General features: G+C 37.1%; 1 protein-coding gene across 2 annotated transcripts in view; it reads left to right on the forward strand.

Annotated features, from left to right (window-relative positions):
* The window catches only part of WWOX (WW domain containing oxidoreductase), a 531,587-nt gene that overhangs the window by 118,843 nt on the left and 387,716 nt on the right, over window positions 1-25,028 (forward strand). For both annotated transcript variants that reach the window (XM_074882172.1, XM_074882173.1), the window contains exons 7-8: window positions 10,473-10,658; window positions 14,325-14,589. In XM_074882172.1, coding sequence (XP_074738273.1) covers window positions 10,473-10,658; window positions 14,325-14,589 — 451 coding nt within the window. The remainder of the gene's footprint in view (window positions 1-10,472; window positions 10,659-14,324; window positions 14,590-25,028) is intronic.

Here is a 25,028-nt window from a genome sequence, read left to right on the forward strand (position 1 = left end):
GGGCAGCACTAATGTTTCAGTTCTAATATTTCCAAAATAGCTACCTGTTGTCAATATTTAGAATCATGGTATCATAGCATTTGCCTGATCCTCAGCATAAGAAAACTTCCATGATCAAAACATTTAGCAGGCAGAAGTGAGCAGTAAAGTTGCAGATGAAATTTTATGTGCATCTTTAGTTTTGAGTGGTGCATAGTGCCACTTGGTTTGAATTAAAGTTATCTTCAGCCAAACAGTAAGACATCAATTTAATGTTCTCAATGTTCAAGGAAAAAAAAAAAAAGAAATTATCCTGAAAAATCTTGAATTACTTCAAAGATACAAAATAGTGTTTGCCAACAGCTACTACTTAGAATTTTCTGAATTGGTAGCAGCAATTCACAATTATGCAGGACTTCCATATGTAGATTTTCACTGCAGTTACTTTCCTATACTTTAAAATAGCTTTTTTTTTGTGGTAAGAATTGGCATATGCTGACAGTTTCTTCACTTATCCTGTGTGTAGAAATATGGAAAAGACAGCAGTTATGAATTATGATTCTCCATTTGGAACTTTAGTCTCTTCTTATTTCCCTAACCAGACCCAAAATGGAGAGGGCCAGATTTTCAACTGGCTTCCTTAACTGAGGCCTCAAACTCTATGAGTACATTCATTTTTCATGCTGCAAGCAGAAGCACTCTGAAACCTTGCGGGTGCAATTAAGATTTCAGAGCCTGCTGAAAATTCACTCCAGAATACTGTTTTTCTGCATTTCCATGTATTATAACTGACATATTGCAGGTGTGTTAAGTTGCTTCTAATTCCAATTTAACCACAATTAAATCATACGTATTGTATGACAAATTCTATTCATACATATAAGTACATATGTAAAAACGGGATCTGTTTAGCAAGTTGTTGCATACGTAACTTAAAAGATGGAGAAAAAATGAATATATGATTTAAAAGAATTATTAGTGATGCCATTATGCCAATATGCTTAATGGTTCTGTAGTAGATGTATCTGTCAGAGATGCTCATTGCCACTGTCTTTCAAAATTTGAACATATTTTCTAACACTGTACAAATCTGTTAACTCTTTGCTATTTATAGAAATACTTTTTGTGAATTAAAACTTGTAACCGTTGAGCTATTATATTTGTCTTCTCAACTTAGAATACAGTTGGCATTCTGACAGTGCCACTGAGGCACAAACTTCTGGACAACATTGTACATTTTGAGATATCAAAAAATATCCACATTGAATTAAGTACTGAAACATGCATAGTTCAGAAGTTACTGTTGCAGACAGCACCTATCTTAAATTTAAATAAGATCAAAGGCTGACTGCTTTTGAAACATACATAGTAATATTAGAGTGAAACTTTTTTTTTCTCTTTGTGGTGGTACTGTGCCTTATTAAAGCCTAGGGATTGGCTTTATGCATAAATATTTTTTTTCTTTCCTTTTTCTTCTTTCTTTTAAGCTTTCGTACACAATTACCCCACTGTGGTAGCATGTGTCAATTCATGTGGATCCAAAAACTGTTTCCAGTATTTTTTAAATTAAAAATCTCTCAAGCTTAAACCCTCCCCTCTTTTACTGGAGGCAGAGATCATGATGTTTTCACCCGATCACTTTTCATTTCATCTCCTGTATCATGGAAATATCTCCTGCCTCAGAACTTTTTTTTTTAAAAAGTAAAAGTCTATATTAAAATAAAGGATTGACAGTTCACTATAACTTTACATATAGTTGCATCTGCAAAAATATTGTTTTTACATATTACTAACAGAAGGATTTTGTTAGGTGTTTGTTATGTAGTTTTATGACTATAACTGTGCTGTCTAAAATTTGTGAACTTGCCACTTGTCTTCGGACACTTTGCACTCTTTTCACTGTAACTTAATGAAGAAACCTTGATAATTCTCCCCTGGCTTTCTGCTCAGCACACTGGTTGTTCTGGTTCCCATTTTGAGCCATGTGTCTATGCCTGAGTCCAAGCCCAGTCTAAGATGGCTCATAAAGTCTTGGCGTTCTGTATTCCTAAAAAATTTCCACAAGATGCACCAGCTGTGAAGGCTACTTTGAGTATCTAAGGAAGTAAAATATGTGTGGCTTAATATGCCTGATTAAAATGTTTTCTGTTGCAAATGAAACAAGGATTTTGCAGCATTATAGCTTAATGGGTTTTAAGAAGATCTGTGTGTTTAATTGTTGTTGTCTTCTAAAAATTCTGAAATATAAGGCAAGAGTAGCTATTTAATTAAATATACATTAAAATGGTTTTAGTCTATTTAGTTAAAGGCTTTCTATGGGAGATAATTAAAACACATGAAGGCAGAGTCTTTTGGCACTTGGGTTTGGAAGCCTTACTGATGACATTAGACAGGCCATGCATATACCACATGTGTCTGCATCTTAGAATCCAAAAATTTGCGTTATAGTCTGAAAAGGTTGTATTCCTTCATTAGCTGTTCCCAAGGCACCAAAAATCCCAGAGGATGTCAAAGTACATTAATTTTTATCACAACATGGAATCTTTCAGGTCTGAATGGCAGCACGCAGCTGCTAGGGGCTTTCTGAACTCTATTACAGCTCTATATATCTCTAGGCAAAACAGAGGAAGGAGTTGTCATTGGCAAGTGAAATGTTCAAAATGCATGAAGTGTTTTATTGTTTGAATGATCAACCGTGGTCCCGAAAACATTTTGTAAAGAGTTAGCTGTTTTCAATGGGAAATATCACGAATATGTAATAAAAGTAGTAATTGACCTTCCTTGTGAGTTGTAGCCTTCTTTTTTATAACAAGCACTTACTGTGTACAAATGAAATTCATATATTTAGAAGGATGTGCAGAAACAACAAATCATTCCATGGTTATTGCAAAAATGAATGTTCCTTTACAGCTGGCTTATGCTTGTTTGTAACTGCTTGTGTATATGAGTAAATAATGATTTGCTATTGGGATTTTGAAAAAAGATGTATGTGTCCACTTTGGGGTAGCGAATGTCCTTAGGTGAGCTGCTGAATGAAAATTACCGGATTCTGGGTATGTCCACTGCTGCTGTCTCCTAAACATCAGGGAGTTTTAAAACAAAACAAACAAAATATCTTTGCGAGGCATGGCAAGGAACAGAACAAAGTCCTCCTCTTATTGTGTCAGGGCTTGAGAAAAGGGATAGGATGCAGAATGGAAATGCTGAAGGGTTGAATGGATATAGAAAATAAATTGCAGAGCCCTATTCTATCCCTCTTCTACCCCAACCTGGCCCCAGGATTTTCAAAATCCATGCGTATGGAGGTATTTTGAGTCCTCAGGGATACAGAACTAGTAAAGATGCAACACTTTGACAAAGAAAAACATGGTTTCTTGGATGGATCTTGGTTTGAAATGTGGTCCTGAGGAGGCATCCTGAGGTGATGGAAGAACAGCACTGACACATGTTGTTAATATCAATACTTCGAGTACACTGTGTGCTGTCAGTCTGAGGAAATTTAGGGTTAGATTATAGCTGTGCAAAAGGGAATTAAGACCTGTGGATAATGGGCCCCCAAAAGGTGAGAGGATCCTTGGTATGAACCTAATGGAAGGTAAAAACACACCACATGCTTGTAAAATATAGTTCTTCCTCCTTCTCCCTCTTGCCTTATAGTTTTAAGTTAAAAAGCAAGTACAGATACTAATCTTGACCTTCATTTTTAAGCAATACTGTGTTATCAAAAGAAAGTGATTTACTGATGTAATGATACCAAACAAGAAAATGTAGATTAAAAAGTTCCTAATTTCCCATATTTCTAGTATCACATACCATACTTGCAGTATATAAATTAGGCAAGTGTGGGAGACAGATCATGTCAACAATTCAAACCTCATCCCTGATTTTCTGATTTGGTGTGTAGCCTTTGTGAAAAGCATAAAAAGAGTGAAAGCAGAAATCCCAGCTTGGATCATTTTTGAGCGAAGGTGTTTTGGACAGTGCAGGTTTTACTAAGGTCGGTTTGAGGTCAACATTAGAAATGTTTAAAGTGTTAATGTTAAATGTTTGAAAACATTAAATGTTTAAATGTTTATTTAATATCGGGTTTGAATTTCTCTTCAGAAGTTCAACTTTACAATTTTTACAATAGTTGAAATTGCTTCTGTACCCCATTAAGAGGAAAAGTAGGCCTCTCAAACTCTTCTGTCCCCCTAGAGCTAAAATGACAGAATTTTTCTTCAGAGGAAGATAACTTATTTATTTCTGGAGGTGTAAGTTGTTGTCGGGTGTTTTTAGTTCTTTTTTTCCCCCTGTATGTGTAAGAAAAGCTAATGAAGGGGAAAGCAGGACTAATGGATGTTTTCTGTTCAGTTCTAAATCTGTTGAGACCTCTCTTCCTTCTCCAAACTTTTATGCAATTGTATACTGAAGATTTTATAGAGGTAATGAATAATGATTGAGAGATGGTTGACCTATATGGCAGTATGCAGATTATATATTATGAGGACATAGGGTCAGCTGCTCATAATAATTCCCGTGTATTTGGTACGAAGGAAGAAGCAGAACAGTTTTAGTCCTCTCCCATTAATCTCTTGGAAGTGGGACAGAAGTATTTGCTGATCAACAGTGTCAAATCCTGCAAAGAAATCCAGTAGGATGAATTTCAGAGAATTTTCCTTGCTTCTAGCAGGAGGTCATCCATCAGGGCTCTAAGTCCTGTGTTAGTGGCTTGCCTTAAAATGAAGCCTGTCTGACAAGGATCCACAATTCTGTCAGCTGACAGGTGGCAATAGAGGGTATTTTTGCTGACTTTTCAGTCAATATTTTTAGAAAAAGGGAAGTTAGATATTAAGCATTCGTTTCCAAAATTCATTGAGTTAAGCAGTGCTCTTTTTCTTTTTTTTTCTATCAAACAAGTAAATATTTTTGGGTCAGTGTCAGATTATACATGGTTCTAAAATTTCCTGCTGCTTTCTGACTCTTAGTGATTTTCTTGTTGCTCAGTTTCCTATCAGTGCTGCTTGTAAAATTGAGAGGGGTTCCTGGAGATCTCACTCTTTTTCTGGAGGGCCATAAGCCTAGCTTGCATGTTGGTTATTTCCTTTGTGAATATAGGCATTCCCTCACAGAAGAAGCACCATTTTCTAACTTTCAGAGAAAGCAACATGGGTGTTCAGAGTTATGGGATGGAAAAGTTCGGTGGGCTGTGACTTTGCTTCTTTGTGGAAGAGAAGTCACAACTCTGCCTTCTTTGCTGGCCGTGACATAGGTCTACAGTTGCTTATGGGACTTTGGGGATATGGCGAGGCCTTTTCTGTTGAATTTCTGTGTAATTCCAAACAGTGTGAACTTTTCAAATCACTTGAGAAGTGCCCCAGATGGTGTGACATTCTGCTTCATGGGAAGATTTGAAAGTATTCCCTTTGCATAATTTCTGGTTAACTATTTCATTACGTTTGAAATGGGAGAACACCAAAGCCAAGAACTCTGTTGACATTTTGGTGGTGTTTGTTTAACCTCCTAGTGCACAGGCTACATTTGTTGAAAAATATTATTCTTACCTTTGCAAATCATCAGTAATTAATTCCCTTGGAAATATCTACTGCTGCACACAGTCAGCTTGGGAGGCTGCTGACAGATCATAGTTTTACATCAGGTGCTAACAAATTGATTATTAAATTTCATAACTAACTGATTTATAGCAACAACTTAATTTCTGTATCTCTCTAATGTATTCGCTTACTGTATTTTCAAATAGTGCAGAGCAGTTGGATTGCTTTGTTGCTTCTAATGGTGAATTGAGCACAGCGTGTAAGATCTGAATGACTTTCCCAGTGCAAGGGTTAGTAAAACTTATCACAGACTTGTGAAGTGCATAAGATATTAGATGGTTTTCAGCTGAAATATTCACAATTAAGAATGTCCTTGTTAATTCCACATACTTTTTAACTTCCACAAAATTGTAGCTACACTTACCAACACAGGGAGAGTTTTCTAGAACTGCTGTATAGCTTGCAGTTAAAGCAGTGTATTCTTGAGTCTGTCATGCTGTGAAGGATAAGAAACAGTGACTACATGCTATGATGGAGCAGCTCATGTTCAAGTCCCAGTGCATACTTAAATTGTAATGGTAGAGCACGTTAGCTCACTTGGTGTGAAGTAAGTCACTGACTGAAGACATTTTAAGGAGACATAGGGGTAAATTTTCAAAACACTCTGCAAGGTTTTAGGTTTTAACTATACAGTGTTTCCAGAAATATCAAATAGGTGTCATGGCTTGCGGGAGCGGCTTGGTAATGTCGATACCAGGAGTAAACACTAAAGAAAATTTTCCTTTGCTGCTGACATTTTTTGTTGGCCTTAGCTGTGCCTTTGATGTAGATTACAAACTATTTTAAACCAAGGGGGAATTTTTTTTTTCCTTGAGCTCAGGAGGAAGCCTAATGTAGATCACAGCAATGTTTTTAATGAACTTGTGAAATCAAGGTCATAGTTCTGCTATCACTTAAAAATACTCCTGTCATAAAGCAAAGCTGTAGTGCCAGATGTGTGGTGTGAATTGTCATGTATCTTAAAAATTTTGTTCCTGCATAATGATACGTTCAGTGATATAGAGCTCTGCACCATTGAGATTAGAATCTGTCATCTGTGGCTGAAATTCATAACTATATGGTGGCTGTTACATAGGTAATCTCATTCATTTCCCGGTGTGTAAATGTCCAGGTCACAAAAACTTAGCTGACAATTTTCAGTAATTGGACCTTTGTTAGCAGTCTGACGAGAGACACCGAGTTTAATGGACATAGATCCAAATCCGAGAGGTGGATCTTTCTGAGCTGAAATGAAGACAACAGCAGTATCTATTGAAACAACCCTTTAGGTTTCTTTTCTGTGGTGTTTTCTAGAGAAATCAGTTTTTCACCATTTAGAACCACTAATGCTAATTGAAAATAAAGGAATTCTAAAAGAGAATCTGGTATTACCTTTTCAGTATGACATTAGTTTAAAATGTCTCTGTATTTATTTTCATATTTCTCACAGATTTTTCTAATAGAATATTGTAAATATTTTTAACTTTATGCTCTCTTTAATTTTAATTACTTTTACTTAAAAAATTAGAACAAAATGTTGTTTGAAAAATATAAATCTTATGAAAAGGACTGAAGCATAATTTTATTTCTTTTATAAAGCCCAATTAAATGCTCTGATAATTTAAAAGTGACTAAATTTATTATTTTATAATTCTAGAATCATCTTTTTAATTAATTGAGCTGACAGACTTAGGTATAGATTGTGTATTTTGCCTCTGGTAGTTATTGTGTAATTAGTATTAATGAAGGATACTACAATTTGGATAGGTGGAATATAGTTTTAGATCATATGTGAGTCCTTTCTGTCTTACTGTGGTCTGTTACTTCATAGGACATATGACAATTTTCAAATAGAATTATGATCTTTTAAAAAGTGCCATATTTGCTTTGGCAGGGAATGGAGATGCTAATTTTTATATTACTGCTGTACTCATGTGCTTCGGTTCTCGAACAGGAGGCTCTTATACCAAAAATTGCATCTGTGTTGAAGAAACTTGTTCCTTTTTCCCAGCAGAATTACAAATCTGTAAATTAATTCTTGCTAGAGCTTTTCATAAACTTTCAGAATAGATGATGAATCATCCGAAGTTTCCACACATGCACTCTCGAGCTTCACTGATGCTTTGTTTTCCTCTTGGCAGATGAATCTCAAACAGGCAAGATGAACTTGAGTTTAAAACATTTTGATAAAATATGCCTCAAAATGTCGGGTACCTTTTAAAAAAATATGATCCTGCATATCTTAATAAATAGCCTGCTTGCACTGTGTTGAATGATGCTGCAAAGATGAAAAAAGAATTGCCTTTTTTGCAAGTGGGTTTGAACAGCAAGAGAGCACCTTGCCTTTAAAAGGACAATCCCCCTTTATCTTCAATTTCTTTTTTGGGTGCAGTATGTATGTGAAGATATTGTGCATGTAAGTGTCACTGACCAAAAGGCAAATCAGAAATTCAGCACTTCAGAAAATGAGCTTCCCAAAGTACACAGACGTTTCATACTGCTTCTGAAGCTTTTTGTTAAAATTTTCCAAGTTGGCACAGGTACAGATACTAGATTGTTAACTTCTTACTAAAGCAGACTACATTGGTAACTTCCCAGTGGGCTTGAAATTTATTTTAATAAGGAAATACAGCCTACTGTTTATGTTGATGCTTATACAGCTCTTTCAGTATTCACCTGAGGTGCATTTGATTCCCCCAGAAATGTTTTTTTGAAAACTGGGCTATCAAAATCTGGGGTTTTCAAACATGCCTGAAGGAATCTAATTACTTAGGTTTGTTTGACAACCTGGGGCTTCATGTTTCACATTCTTTTCCAGAATTCCTTTTGCAGATGCTCAAAGTTGCAGTATATGTATCCTTCAACCATGTAGGAAAATGATCTGACTCTGGGTCTCCTACCAACTTTTGTGTGTAGGGCTGTGAGAAAGTACTTGAAAAGAACAGAGGGCAAGCAGCTCTTTTCCCCAGTCATGCTTCATGTATTATCTTCAGAATTAAAGTTTGTGTTGGGTGATTGATGTTGGATCACGGGATTTGGCCAGTTGTAGTGAAGACATTATAGGCTGGAACGGGCCAAACAAACAAATGTGACAGATCTTAATATTGTGGTGTTAGGACATCACAGGTATTAGTGCATGGTTAGTGCAGGAATGAAAGGTATTTATTTGGCTGTCATTATTTTGTTTGACCTCTTCTATTTAATTATGTCAGGGCCAGGGACGCCAGATGCAGACTCTGAAGTCTGAGGTTTTCCAGCTCAGGTACGCTTGCTCAGGTCTGCTGCGTCAGACTCTGACTCAAGGACAAGAATACACCATTGGTGCCAAGGTTTCCTTAGAGATGATACAATCTAGCAAATGCAGATCCATCTGAGGTCCCAGAACCGGAATCTCTGCTGTTTTTCATAAGGATTTGAAAGAAAATGAGAAAGAACAGAAAGGGTGTTTGTCCTTGATCTTGCTGTGGAGGTTGGGAAGGCTTCAAGGTGTATAGCATCCTGAGATTACAGTGGAGACATCAAGGATTTTGAAGTTTTCTGGACCTGATTTTTGAATGAGAGAGGTATGTGACAGTCTAGGTTCTTTTCTAGCTTAGTTTGGTAGAATTTACCCTTTACAAACCAAATTAGGAATGCTTCATTTCAAGTTTCTTCATCATGGCATTTCTATTTAAACTGGGCTAGCTGAGTTGAGTGAGGAAGGATTCTGTCTCAAGGATCTTATATGTATTGTGTGCAGTTTTTCCACCAAAGATTACAGCTTCTGGAGGATGCTTTTATTTTCCAACTCAATCTTTATCAACTTATATTTTTTTAGCAGCATACTTCACAAGCTGCAGAAGTATAAAACGTGGGCATATGCCTTGTTGCATTGTGTCTTCATTTCTTAATCACTTTTCCCCTACCGACTGTGCAGATGTCATGAATAGATGTGTCCCTCACATAAGAAAGTGATAGGAGTTGCTCCTCCCCTAGGAAAAGTTTCTTTTCTAAATGCTCCAGAAGGAGACTGCTTCCTGATTAGCACCTGGGAGAACAGTGATAGTGTTGAGATATTTCTGGTGACCTGCCCATGCATGTCAGCCCTCCATCCGCTGATCCCTGTTGTTGTGAATGTTCAGGACGTATGGAGTTTGCTATGGTCCTGTTGGTTCTTGAGATGCAAATCATTACCATTGTGCTTGGTATTTCTGAAGTGGAAAAGCTGTGTGCTCTGGTAGGCATCTTGAGATGACACTTTGTGGTGGGCTAATTTACTAAAGTAGATCTGGATAGTGAGAAACAGAACCAAAAAACAACGCCGCCTTCTCCCTCCTCCCCCCCTGCTCCCTTTCCCCAGACTCAACTTCACTCCTTCATCCCAGCTCCTCTACTTTCCCCCACCCTGAGTGGCACAGGAGGATGGGGAGTTGTGGTCAGGACACAACAGCTGCTCTCTGGTGCTCTCCCTCCTCATACTTTTCCTCTGCTGCAGCCCCGGCTCCTCTCCTCCAGCAGCAGCCCTTCAGGATGCACCTGCCCCAGAAATCTCTGCTCCGGCGCCTGGAGCACCTCCTCCCTCTTTCTCTTCTCTCTCCGTGTTGTTCATGTTCCTGCTTTCCACTTCTTTCCCTTCGCTTCTTGCTGCCGGCCGAGTGGCATTTTGCCTTTCCTTCAATAGGGAAATGCTTTCCCAGAGGTGCCCTCTGTGTCGCTGAGGGCTTAGCTGTGCCCTGCCCTGGGGCCGTGGCAGGAGCGGCTGGAACCGGCGCAGGGCAGCTCCTTCTCACAGAACCACCCTGCAGCCACGCCACTGCCAAAGCCCTCACACCTACACCCAAGACACGCCTAGGCCCAGTTCACACAGGAAGGGAATTACATGTATTTCATTGAGATTTCTTTTTCCTGATTCGATTTTCTTCAATACTTCTGATTATTCAGGCCTCTTCACATACTGATCTGCAATGCTGCTGTGTTTGGTGCTCCCTGGTGCTTGACGGAGGACGGCCTGGAGGCCACCTTCCAGGTGAACCACTTGGGTCATTTCTATCTTCTCCAGCTTCTGGAAGACGTTTTATGCCGGTCGTCTCCTGCTAGGGTTGTGGTGGTGTCCTCCGAATCACACAGGTTGGTGAATGTTACCTTTGATTGAGCTGAAATCTTCAGTCCTTACAACATTAAACAGTTATGGGAGAACTGCAAAAGTTTTTGAAAATGAAAGGCCTTGCTCTAAAGCATTTGTGTTTGAATAATCTTTTTAAAAATAGAAGCATTACTAATGCCTGTGGATGTTACTGGATTTGGCTCTGTTGCTGGATAAAGTGTGTTCTAGTTTTATAACAGTATGTAGGTATTTTTTGATCATTTTTTGTATGAATGCAGGTTGTTGCTGCATTTCAGACCACTCATTGATTTTGCGAGGAGATGGAATAATAATTGATTAAATCTGAATGGCATGACCTATATTGATTTGTCATTCAACAACTTCAACATCTTACCAAGAATAATGTGCAGTTATTTTAGCAGGAGAAACAATGCAATTAAAAACTGCTAGATGAAATCCAATTGTTTTATAATGAGAAATTAGGGAATTCAATGCAGACATTAGCTGTATAATTGTAAAATGGGAAGTAGTGCAGTTAATATATATTAGAAATCTGGCCATGCCTCTTTTGGTGAATTTTTTAATTAAAATGTTAGATGCTTGTCTTTTCTACTGCCAGGAGAAGTACAGTTGGCAAAAAAGATGTTGATGAGGTTTGTCTTATTTCAGACATGCTTGTGGTGTTTGTGTTAATAAGTGAAAAGATGGATTTCATTTAAATAAAGTTCCTTGTGTAAAATGCGTGCCCCAATTCTGAATTTTAGTGGGCACAAACCACTTACTGCCTTCTGATTTAGTCCAGGGACTGCAGGATTAGACCTGTAATATCCAGCTTTAAACATTACTGTTGATTCCTATTTCACTTTTGGTCGTGTGTAACAGCTCTAGCAAACCAAAAGGAAGAATGTGTCAGTACTTTTTTTTTTTTTTTTTCCTGCCTTCATATTTCTGAAATGTTTTAGTGACCCAGAATGAAGCTTATTTTTTTAATCATGTTTCCATAAAATGTAACCCCAGGGACCTGGTAGAGAGAGACCAGCCAAGGGTCAGGCTGAAACCTTTATCACTTCCAAACACAGGGGCTTATGGTATAAATGACACACTGCAGATAGATTTACTTTTACCATTTTAAATTTATGATGGCTGAAATGAAAGGAAGCAATAGAAAATGCCAGTAACAATCCTCCCCGGTGTTAAAAGACATGAAATGTCTAGTAATTAGGTGGTAACAAAATCTGGACATCCTTATCTTTGCAAATCACACCAGGTTTGTGAAAGCAAGTAGCAGAGTCCTGTTCGGAGTGAGGGAGGCTACTGCGGGGCAGGCAAGATAGCTCTAGAAATAAATCTGCCAACTCCAATCACTTGCCAGATGTGGAGGGCACAACGGGATACGTATAAATGAGCTGTTATTTAATGGGAGATTATGTTGAATTGTCAGCTGCTTGTTCCCCTTTGTAAGTTTGTATCTCTGATAGTATTTTAAATGACGTCTTTGTTTTTTACCGAATTAAGTGCTACGGGTAACTGGAGCTCGCATCTCTGCACAACTAGAGCTCACATCTCTGGACATCTTTATCCGTGTTTTCAAAAACGTTTTTTAAAGTACTCGTTGCTAACTCAGTAAGATCAGCCAAGGTTTATAGAGAAGCCCATCAAAAAATAAGTAATAGTCTATGTTTGAATAAAATAATAAACGCAACTAGTAAATTTCCCTTTTTCTAAGGGGTCCAATTCATGTATTATGGCGTATCTAATACTTAAACTGATCATTGTAAATAACTGTGCTTTTTTCCCCCAATCTGTTTAATGGCAAGAAGTTCATGTAAGGAGTTAGTTTAGACATTAGGTATTATTGGGTAGTAGTACTTTCTGACCTACTTGAGAACTCTGAGCCTTAAACTATGCTGTAAAACAGAAGTGTTGGTATCTAATTACTTCCATAAACCTTGGCTGGATCTTTTCGCTGGAGTCAAGACCCCCTGTTAGGGGAAAAATAAAGTCCCGTGTTTGCAGAAAATATTACACTAGACTGCTCCAAGGCAAAATATTTATTTGCCTCTCTGGTTCTTCGTTCATTTCTAGTTACTTCTCTGGATTCAGCACAAATGAGTTCTGTTTAAATTAAGCTTTTGGGTAATTTAAGCACATCATATTAAAATCAGAATAATAAGTAGGTTGACTTTCCTTCTGTCTTTATTTCTCTGTTGTTAATTTGATTGCACAGCCCTTATCCTGCTGAATTCAGTGAGATTGCCGACATAAGTAAGATTGATTCATATAAGCACACTTGCAGGACTGGACTCAAAATATGCCACCGTGATTCCGTTATACAGTATACACAAAGTATTTGATTTATTTATTTTTGGTGTCATAAATAATTACTTGAGGAATGAATATAGGAAATTCCTCCCAGAATAGTCCTGTTAATTTCAGAAATGTATTTTATCTAACAAAATTAAGAAAGAGAAATTTTGTGTTGAAATTGAAGGGCTAATTCTGCAAGATAGAGAACATCCTGGATTCCTCTAGAGTTCAAATACTGCAGTTGCTTTTCTCTGAGTGTATTATAATGCTGCTCACAGAATGAATGTAGAAATTCCAGCTGATCTCTTCATTTCTGGGCATAAGATGCAAAATTAGTAAAGATATTTTAAAACATTTTTCTAGTGTGTACTATAATTATGTTTATCCCTGTTCTCCCCAGCTGATTCTGAAAACTCTGAGTATTAAAAAGAGCTTGCTAAATCCTTTTTATTTTTAGTAGCTCTTCTGAATGAAACATAAATCTGTAACTAAATGTAGTATTATTTTCTAGTATTAAGATATACCAGTAGATTGATAAATCAAATTGTAAGAACTGGGGGGAAAAAATGCTATATGGAAACTTCCTTTTCTTCATTTAAATGTCTTTAGAACATTAACTACTTTGTTATTAAAAAAAAAAAGGAAAGAAACAAACAGCTGGTGTTTAATGACTCTGTCAGACCCAATTAAAAAACATCAACTAGTTACTTTGATTTGTGTTCAGCCATGCCGTGGGTATACTTAAAAACATTATACTCTGCCAGAACTCATTTTGGCTTTGTTTACATTTATCTTTTAAACATATAAGACTATTGATGGCAAGTTACCAAGGTTATAACCCCTTTATATTCATCAATTTTTAATCTAAAAAAGAGTCTAAGAGGCAGTGAGACTCATCCATACTTACTTGAACACTTAAATGAAAGTGTGCAGTATGTGAACACTGGATGAAATAATCAGGGGAAGGGAAGAAGGGGAAATGAAAGGATGGTGGTTTTCTCTTCTACTGCAGAGTTGTTTTATCCTACATTATTTCCTTCAAGTTGATAGTTCTTTCATGGATCTATGGCAGAACCTTTTCATGGATTTAAAATAAAGTGATTCGTAAGTTACGTAAGATACCTTTAAATCATTAAAGCCTTCTTTGTCTTCTTTTTATTTATTGTTTGCTTTTGCTAATTATTCAATAATTTTACTGCCATATTATATGGGACTATTCCTTGGGTCTCAGGCAATTTCAAGTAGATGCTTTCAACAGCTAAATAAGCTGTTGTTTTATGTTGGTTCTGGCCAAGTTCTACTCTGTTGTCTACATTTTATGTTGTTCTTAATGAGAGTGAAATTAACTCTGGGGTATCTAAGACATATTTACTGTTTTTTAGATTTACAGAAATTAAAGACTCCTCTGGAAAACTTGATTTCAGCCTGCTTTCTCCATCTAAGAAGGAGTATTGGGCTATGTTGGCCTACAATCGTTCCAAGCTTTGCAATATACTCTTCTCCAACGAGCTGAACCGACGCCTTTCTCCCCATGGGGTGACGTCTAATTCAGTCCATCCTGGAAATATGATTTACTCCTCCATTCACCGTAACTGGTGGGTGTATACCCTGCTGTTTACCTTGGCTCGACCTTTCACCAAATCCATGGTAAGTGAATGACTTACAGTATTTTACACATCTTCATTTTTCAAATTAGGGGAGTAAAGTTATAAAAATCCAGATGTATGTATCTGCTTTGACCTATTGCCTTGTTAACTATGACCTTGATTTTAATGACAAACATCGTGCTAATGGAGCGCTCTAGAAGAGGATTCTTCAACCATTTTAGATTAACCTTGTCAATCTTCAGTGAAGGTACCTTGTTAGATGGAGTGCATGACTTCCTTGTTCAAATATATGATTTTCACTGTGATTAAGGGAGTTTTACATCTTAGGTGTGGGATAGTTTAGAGTTATTTCTGTGCTCAGTATACGTAAAACATAAAAAAAAAATGCTTTGGTTTTTAAGTGGAATATGCTTGACTGCATTTTTTATGTAAACAGATGCCCTAGTTAGAAGAGATACTACAGACATTATTAATGGCTATGGGAAGCTGCTTTCAGTGATAGAAGCACCCTCATTCATATTTAAAAAAAACCCCAACAACCCAACAATTTTCTGGATTCTTACAAAGCTCTGGAGGCAATGGGTGTTTTCTCTTTCTCTCCATTGGACTTTGGCTGAGACCATGACATAATGAAAGGCTACGCAGTTCTTTCATAACCAGCATTATGAGGCTTCATTATTTAAGAATTTGCATCATCTCCAATGCTTGGAGGGGTTACTCTTATCCCTTGAACCTCTGACCCAGGTTATTTATAAGGAGTCCAAAGTATTTTTTTAGGCAGAGGATGACTTTTACTGTATTGAGAACTGGCTTCCTTTAACCTTATTGACTGTTTCTCATCCCTTACTCACTGACAAAGAAGGGTATTCCTAAAAGGGGAGCAGGAAGAGGGAGTCTCCCTTGAATGTTTGCAGCTACAAATAAGAAAAATGAAAAGATTCATACCCCTGCAGAACTCATCTAGCCATGGCAATTTGTTCAAGCCCAAACCAGGCCCCTTTTACAGATGATTTCACAACCAGCAAGAATGGTTGTGATGTAGCACAACTTGCTGTCTCCCTGAGCTGCTGATGCAGACCAAATTAATTGGTTTTATTTGAAAAAGAGCAGAGAAGGAATTGTTGAGGTGGAGGGATCCATCCTTAAATAGCTTAGTCTACCACATAACCTATAGTAGCTGAGCAAATCAGTGGTGGAACTTGTGTGTATAGCTGCACAAAGAAGTTTGCTTGTACATTTCATTATCATTGAGATAATGAAATTAATCTTCATTTGTACTGAGTTAATGTAAGTGGAAAGCACATGTTATAGTGTTTAAATCTCTGCTTACATGTCGAAAAAAGAACAGCTTCTTGAACAATACTGGATCTTCAGTAAAACCTGTGAAGCAAAAATACAAACACTGTAGTGTGGTGCACTGACATTGTGTCAGTCAGGAGAGTCCTCACACCTCTAACCTCTGCCTGCAGTTTGCAGCTGTACATATGCAAAACCTATTTATGTCCATGAGATTGGTAAGTGAGCATTCTGGCACCTTGGGACAAGTAATAATATCTTTCAACAGCAGTTGAAACACTCAAACAGTCAAACAAACAGTTTTTTGACCAGGACCTTTAAAACCATGTCTCTGCTGTGTGAGGGATAGTTTGTAAAACAAATTCTTGAAGTTCTCCTGAGAATAGATAAGTGAATGTTATCAATGTCCCGTGAAAAGGATCCAGTATGTGAAACTTCTATGAATTGTTATTTTTATTTGCTCTGACATATTTTCACAAAGGAACCTTTTGTGTTTGTTGCTCAGATAATCTCATCTTCTAAGGAACAAAATAAAACACTGAAGTTCATTTTGAATTCTTTAAAACAATTGATAGATTTCTTTATAGTATCTTTTTATTTATGGGTGGTACATAAAAGAGAGTACAAAATATAGTACAAAAACATCAGCACTGAGTAATAGTGCACTCTAGTCCAAGCCCAGTCACTCCACCAAGTCCTCTGTGTTCGTAGGTATTTCACTGAGGTTATTTGTATGTTATGGTGGAGGGTATGGGTTGAGGGTACACAACAGTTTTATAACTCATATTCTGATATGGATTGTTATGTTCCCCTGAACCTTACCAATGTTTTGATTGCTAGTAAAACTAGAAAAGTGCTCCTTCCCGGGTATGCAGACAAGCTGAGCTGAAATCCTCAACATCATCAGTGTAAGAGTTTTTCTGTTTTAAGATCTGTAGGGAGCAAATGATTTGCTGCTTCTTTTTTAGGGATTGTGCTTTCACTAACCTGGCATAAACTACATTGAGGATCTTTTTGTGGGCTTCCTCTCAGTATTTCTGTGGCAGCTCACCCCAGAGTTTAAATGAGTGCTTTGGGCATGTATTTTAAAGCTTAGAACTGCAGTCCCAAGGTTGTTCCTGTGTTTGCAAGGATGTCTGCATTGCACAATGCAGCATGATACAGCTGCATTTAAAGTAGTTGCAACTGAGCTGGGTCGGTAACTGGAATTAGAGATCCATGTCAAGGTTGTGTGGAGAGAGGTAAGGTTTATCAGTTCAGGCAAGGTGCCAAGCAGATATGCCTGTACGAATTTTGATCTCTGAGGCAGTAGCTTTAGTTGCTGCAGCACTGTGGTACGTGGAGAGCCTAATCCTGGTGGTACGTGGAGCCAGTTTGAAGCTCCTTGCCATGTTTTGAACTGTAGAGCCTCCTGGAGTCTGCATAGATGCATGCACATGTACGCATGTCTGTGCACACACACACAGACTGCAGCTGCACATACCTGATTCTAACTGGGGCCTTTTTGTATTATTCTAGTAAAAGCTGTTAGTAAAAAATAATTACACCTTTAATTTGTATTTCACAAAGATGGACTTACTAGATGTTCTGAGATTGGTGGATAGTTCAGAATAACAGTCAGTTTTATCTCTTTTGGAAACTTTGAAGCTAGATGCAGGAGAAAATTAGAAAATACATTTGTTTCCTTACTGTTTTTTCCAGAACAATATAATTTGTACAGTCTGTCCTGGCTGCAAGTTGTTACTGAGAAATTAGTCTTCACACCTTTGATTCAGTTGTCATCATTTTCTGTGGTACTTATAAATCATCTGTTTAAAGTTTACTTACTAGAATTCATAACAATTCAGTAATTATTTTGTTTTGTTTCCAGCAATGAAGAAATATACATCATGTATGTGAAATATACTTTTTTAATGTAGTTGTTCAGTTCTTGAATGTTGAATAGCTCCACTATGTTGATGAGGAGGTAGTATTTTCAGAAATGCATGGTATTGCATGCTGTGAATACCATTTTGGGGAGAGATCATGCAGCCTCTGGCACATGGCATTTGGGATGTTCAGCATGACAGAATTTAGCTTAGAAACAATGCTGGTAGCTGTTTGGTTTTAGCTGGTTCCCTGAAGCCCTGAGAATCAGTATTGTAACACCACACTCTTATCTACCTGTTTGCTGTTACTTGCTGCAGCTACAGTGACTTAATTTCAGTAGTTAGGACACTTTATGAAGTCAGGCTATTTTAAGTTTCTGCTTAAAGAAAAGGTTGCAGATCACTTAAGAGTCTGGTTTTCCTGAAAGAACAAACATACTTAGGTAGGGTTTATCTGTCTTTCAAGTGTGAGGCTTTTAGAGGCGTTAATTTTAGTTGCTTCTGTAAATGGTCGTACCTTACTGCAAGAAGAACTTCACATTTTCCAGACCTGTTTTATGAGTGACTACAGCATAAAAATTGTGGTATGTCTATGCTGGTTAAAGTGAACTGGTGAATCACAGAGAGCTGTCTGGTCAGCTTTTGAAACGTAACACAATATTTAAATCACTGATGGTTATAGGTATACAGGAAGTACTTTTTTTAAGTAGAGCACTGGAAACTGAAAGACTTCCTTTTTCCCACCCACCTCTTTTTTAAGATCTAAAATCTACAAGGATTTGCTAGAACAAATATTTTTTTGTAGAAAGCAATAGCTGCAGATAAAGTACCATTTTATTATTGTAGTAACTGTAACTCTACTAATGTTCAAAGGGCCTCTCTTTTACTTACCACTATATAGTTACTCAGTAAATTGCAGAACACTTACAGTATAATTAAATGTCAACTGAAACAAGCGGCCATGGTAAATAACATGGAGGAGAAGCTCTGAAAGTTACTGCATGGGCCATGCATATGCTTAGGTGGTTTGATCTAAGGCTTTAGGGTTTTGCTTCCTTGGGCTTTTTTTCTGTCTTTTTTTTTTTTTTTTTTTTCCTTTTTACCTCTTTCTTTGTGCTGTTTCACTCTCTTTGTCTCCTCTCTCTTTCTCACTCTCCTTTTCTCTCTCTTCTTGAAAGTTGGCTCAAGAACAGTTTGACTAAGTTGTTTCTTTTGTTTCAAATTAATGCTAGTCATTCAGAATCCATCTGATTTATTACTATTTACATACCAGATTAAAATTAAATACATTTTTTGTAAGTTTCAAGCTTACACTAAGTATGTTATCTACTGTCACCCCCAGGTGATTTTGTGAGTGTACAATGGCATATAAAATTAGAAGCAGAGTGCCATGATCACACATTTGTGATAGTCTTACATAGAACCAAATATTTTTGTTGGCAGGTAATGGAGCAGAAAGAATATCATGTGTTAGAGTAGCAAGAGCTTAACAGATGTTTCAGTGAACTGAATTTTCAAATCCTTTTACATTAAGGAATGGCTAGGGTTTGTAGAAGTTCTGAGACTATTGGGTTACATTTCCTGTTGCAGTGCAAAGCCAGCCATTGTGCTAGAGTTTTAGCAGATGTGTTACCCCCTTTTAATGGTTGGGAATAAAACATTGGTTCTGTTGCTGAGATATAAATTACAACTAGAAGAGCTCAACCTGTCACCTTTAAACAGCCACTTAGCTGCAGTAAGACCGTTCTGCCCTTAATTTTTCACTGTGTAAGAGAGTGATAGTTGAACTGCTCATTGATTTCTCCCTACTCCTCCAAAGATAGTAGCTTTTCAGAACTGGATTTTGTATTTAAAGTATTTGCTGTTGAGAATTATAAGGAATATTTTCAAGAGCCCCAAAGTCTTCTGCATGTCTTCATTTTACATAAAACAATTAATTCTTGTCATTCTGATATTATCCCAGGAGAGTTTTATGCAGTTGGCATGTACTGCAATGCTCATATGGGCAGGAGGAAACCCCTGTGCCTACAACTGCTTCACTGGTTTTACTTTTGCCATATGTTGGCAGTGTCTAAATTTAGATTCTATGTGATGATTTGCGCTCACACCTAACATCAACTCAGAAATGCTATTCTGTCAAGAAATGAATCTGCATCTATGGGAGTGACTTGCTTCTACCTAATGATCACATCTGTTTGCTTTTGATAGAAGCCCAAAAGAGGCCCTGCAGTCTCATCAGCTCTTCTTTTTCTCCCCTGTTCTTTGCTAAAGAAGCTGGAATAACCTTAGAGCTGGGGATAGTATTCCCTCCTTAAGTAAACATTTTTTGCTGTCCAAAGTTCTGTGTGGGCTGTGTTGAGTTGATGTTGGCTTCCATTACTGAATTCACAGTTCAGGCCAAATTCTGCCCTCAGCTGTGCATGTTCAACTCCAAGAGCAGTCATGGGCAGGGTGGGTATGTGCATGTTTCAGTGTAGAATTTAGCCTGTATTTCCTCCCTAAGACATTCCTGAAAATGCACTGGGGTTTCTTGAAAAGCAAGAGGCAGTTCTTTTTGAAAAGAGCCTCACGGTTTAGATTTGATCAAAATGGCAGTTTCTTTTCTCAAATTGAGTTTTGGGCAGAAAGTGAAAGAGGAAGGGAGAGTGAAAGGGGACTATCTACTGGATATTAGCAGTTGTAGAGAGTGTATAAATCACATATGCAGTTCTCCTGTTTTTTGGATTAATGCCTGAAGTGTAAACATTAAAGCAATGCTAAATAACAGCTCTCTTTTAACACACAGGTTTGTGGACTGTACCTTTAGTAACATGGAAGGACAGTTATTTTATTGAACACTGATAGCATATGCTTCCTTGAAGAATACTGTCATTTAAAATTGACTGAATTGGGTAAAAGGAAAGAAGGTATATGTGGAAGAATATTTTGATTAGTTGTAATGAGATGGTAAAGAAATGCCTCCAAAGTAGTTGTTAATCTTTTTAGAATGATGGTGCAAAAATTCTTCTATGCACTTAGAATTTCTGTGTCCTATCTAGTAATAAAATGTAATATAAGCTAGTTTATGACCAAACTTACATTTAACTGATACATATTTTAACTTCCTGCTAAAATAAATGTAGCATGAAATATGAGGGCAAATTAATCCGTCCCCCATAACCTACACCACAGGAATGAAAAGTCTATGAAAACCTATCCATGTGCCAGACAGAACAGCTCAGGGGCTCAGTGTGCAGAGCAGTGCTCAGAGGGAGCAATGGCCATGGAATTAGCTGTGTCCAACACACCCCCATAGCTGTTTGTGGAGGAGCTCTGTTATGTCCTATAGTTTTGTGGAGGAAGTAAGGAATTTCTTCCTCTCCCCCAAGATCCTTGCAGAGTTTTAGAATATCCTGCCAAGTATGTGGGCTTCAAGGCAGGGAAACATTTTGGCAAAAGGGTTGGATCAGATGATCTTGAGGTCCCTTCCAAGCTGGTATTCTATGGTTCGGCCCATAATGTTTTATATTATATGTAATTAAATTAGAACTTGAAATCAGAAAGCATATTTCCCTATTTTTCAGTCTGAAAAAGCCTTCTTGGATTAGAAAGCTATATATACACCTTGTGGAATGTCTGCATACAGGTCTGAATTGCCCACAGATGCTACTCTTCTGTGCAACCTCACATCCAGCCCGTCTGATACCTTATTGTCTCCTGCCTGAAATCTGAAAAAGATTGGCTTTAGTTACCAGCATAGAACAGAATATCTCTTTCTCAAACTTGCAGAAAGTCAGTTTTGCATTCAGTTATTTTCAGTTCTTGATTCAGATTCTTACACTGTCTAGAAACAGACCTCCTTATTGAATAATGGGGGGGTATCAGATTTGTGGGTATAAGCTGCATTACAAATGAAATAATGCATGCTTAACAAAAGGTTTTAAAAGTAAATCCTTTTTAGTTTTGCACGCTGGTATGATGCATCCATAATTTATTTCTTGTCTGAAAGTCCCAGACTTTTCTTCACTGTACTTTTTTTCCTGTATTTTTTTGCAGTCCTCCAAAGATTTCAAGTTCCTGTTTTTCTTAATTCCTTCTCTTTTACTCACCATCACTTGCAGAGCTAAACCACAGCTGAAGTGCCGTGGTGTCTCTGAGGTGTTACACAGCATTGATCTGCTCAGAATGTGTTTGAGAAACCATAAGGAAGGAAATTTCTGTTGTATTATGAGCGTTGAGGTGCTTGATGTTGCAGTGTGACAGAAACAGCTGAACAGGATATTTAGCCTTTTTTTTTGCCCCTTTACCTTTGTTTTTTTTGTGTGATTACTATACTCGCTATTAGGAATTTGTGTTCTTGAGATCTTTCTCATACTGAAACATCATCATTTATTTTATTTGCTGCAAAAATTGATTATCTACTGCAATAACTGAAAACAAGTAAGGGATCGATTTTCCATGGGCAAAGATGACTAAAATTTAGAACTGTGAGTTTGAAGAGACTGTAAAAAAAGATTTTTTTAGGTGCTTAGGTAGTGAAATTCAATACTTTCAAAATGCTTGAAATCACGAAGTTCTGAGAGTTTTTTGATTTTTGCGTTTGCATTTATTTTGCATAGTGCTGTACAGGTATTCTTTTTTCAATGTCAAGTATTACGAAGAGATGTGGAAGTAAGATGAAAATGTAAAGTTTGGAGAAAAAAAAAGGTTCTCCTTATGGGAGTCTGTTTTTTCACAGTTCTTTGTGAAAGATCATTTTAATGTTTTCTTCTGTTTTGTCAGGGAAGAAAATAGCTAAAAGGAGCACTAGATAATATTCCAGATTTATATGTACAACCTCTTGGCCTCCCTTCCTTCTTCTGACTGATTAGAAATACGTTCTTCTCTCTCAAAAGTGGGTGCATGCTGCATTGCCATACAACTGTAATGTTAAACTCTGGTTATGGTCAGGTTTGCGACACTTCTGGTTTTGTGGCCACACAAAAAAACATTTTCTGGTGTTGTTTACATAAATCTAATATTTTTCGAGAAGTGTTTCTAAGAAAAGGTTAAAGCATTTATCATATAGCTTTGTTAAAAATAATTAGGAAAGAGAATGTAAGCGAAAGTACACAGTGAGGAACTTTTCTGAATGTATTACATACTTGAGTTGCATAAACCAAAAAGTAAATGTGTATGTTCATATTCTTTTTCTATCTTTAGCTAACAACAGTAACTTTTGCTGGGAATAATCTAGGTTAAAATTTAGTGATCTCCTGAATACACAGGGAAGTGAATTTAAATGTCTTGAAGATCTTTTTAAAAAATAAAATAGATTGCCTCTACTTTTTTTTCATGCATTTTTTTTTAGTGCTAATGGAAACATGTGTTTGTTAACTTAGGAAAATGGCAGCTATGGTCTAAAACAGTTTTATGATTGTGCCAGCTCAGGTCTTCTTAATGTATCTCCAAACTATGGTAGTAATTCTTACCTTTGCTACTGGTCTTCCTTTGCCCACTCTTAAACAGTCTTCAGATTATGCTAGTATATTATATTAATAATTTTAAGAAGGTCCGGTAAACAAAAGGGGGTTTCATAGAATAATTCTGTACTTTTTGCCTAATAAGGGTTTAATTTTTGGTGACTTAGCCTAGCTAGCAGTGAAAATTGCTGGCTGAAATTACTGTGCATTGCTGAAGACCAAATGCAAGTGTACCCCAAAGTCCTCCATCGCCTTTTGCTGTGTTGCAAACCGTCTGGGTGCCCCTCACTCCGGAGCCCTCTGGGAGCCCTTTGCTGCATATCGGAGCCTTCTGGGTGCCCCTTGCTGCACCCCAGAGCCCTGCAGTTATAGTTACTGCAGATGAGGTGACTCAACCCTGCCTGTGACCCCACAGTTTCTCATTTGTGTGCCTGAGCAAGGTCACTTGGTTTGTTGTAAATAACACAGTAGGATCCAGACCTCCTCAGTTACCAGCTAGCACATAAATCACAGGATTATTCATTTTCTTTAATAGCAAGAGAGTAATAGAGATAACATTTTATGAATGAGATAACTATAATCAAAAGCAGAGTCAATGTGCTGTAGTTCATTTATAAAGATCCAACGATCTGTTGCTAGCATTCTAGAAAGATAGTCTGAAATATTCAGAGATAAAGATTGAGTTTTTAGCTAGCAGTGAGTTTCTAATCACTTTTCATAAAAAAGTAGTTCCTAAAAACTCTTTTTAATTAATGATTTTTAACTTTTTGGACAGACATAGCTACTATGCTGTGCAGCTAGCAAGTAAATTAAACACAGTAAAACACAAACAGGGCACTTCAGTTGAAACAGGTATTTTCAGCTATTGACATTCTGGTGCTATGAGTGATATGAAATGCGAAAACCCAATCCCACGTGGGTTAAGATGTAAGACGGCAAATCTGGGTTCCACTTCAAACTGTTTCCATCTGCCAAATTTTAGAAATTGTGAGAAGACTTTAATGATGGAGGGGTGTGGGGTTATGAACAAATGGCTGTAAAAAGTAATTGTTCTTCATTAGAGTGCTTTTCACTTTCTCCCTTTTCTTCTCTTAAATCAAGTTTCTTACTGAACTTAGAGTCCAAGAACTGAACTGGTTTTGGCTCTAGGTTGTTGTTTTGTTTGTTTGTTTGGTTTTTTTTATATAAATCTACTGTTTATTCCTTAAATGAGGAGGAATCAAATTCAAACTCTTACTGTACCAAAACACTTTGAACTGAGGCCTTCTTGTCGATGTCATTTGAAGCGACAATTAGGCAGCAGTGCATCTTTCATTTCCTCATAGTTCGTTCTTCCTTGTTTTTTATATGCACATACATACCTGCTGATATGAAGTCTTCTAGTTAGCTCTTAGGAAATAGAGCTGCTGATACACACATCTGAAGTTCAGGAAAAGCAGTGCTTTTGGACAAAGTTTAGTTTTTGTTTCTTTGACCACTAAAAGTTAAAATCCTATGCCCAAATTTTAAATGGTAAATGGTAAAAATAATGAAATTACATAATTGAACATTATTAGCCCATGTCATTTTGTGAACATAAATCACAGAGCAATAAAAATGTTGTGGATTCTAGAACATGGTTTATCTTTCCTTACATTTTTTTGAAGTTGCTACTTATGAATGGACAGATGTTCAGGAAACCCCTAGCTTTTATTGGCCGTATTTAGAATAGATGAAATACCAAAATGTTTAAAAAAGAATGCAATGTAGATTCTATTTTATGGAACTATCATTTAAATATTATTTCTTAATTGGGGGATGCAGTGCTTAGTTACATTAACGTTTCCGTAGAACTCCTTGGATATCTGAGATGCTTTATCATAACATGGTCTTTT

Source organism: Strix uralensis, chromosome 12 (assembly GCF_047716275.1).
Source record: "Strix uralensis isolate ZFMK-TIS-50842 chromosome 12, bStrUra1, whole genome shotgun sequence".
Lineage (NCBI taxonomy): Eukaryota > Metazoa > Chordata > Aves > Strigiformes > Strigidae > Strix > Strix uralensis.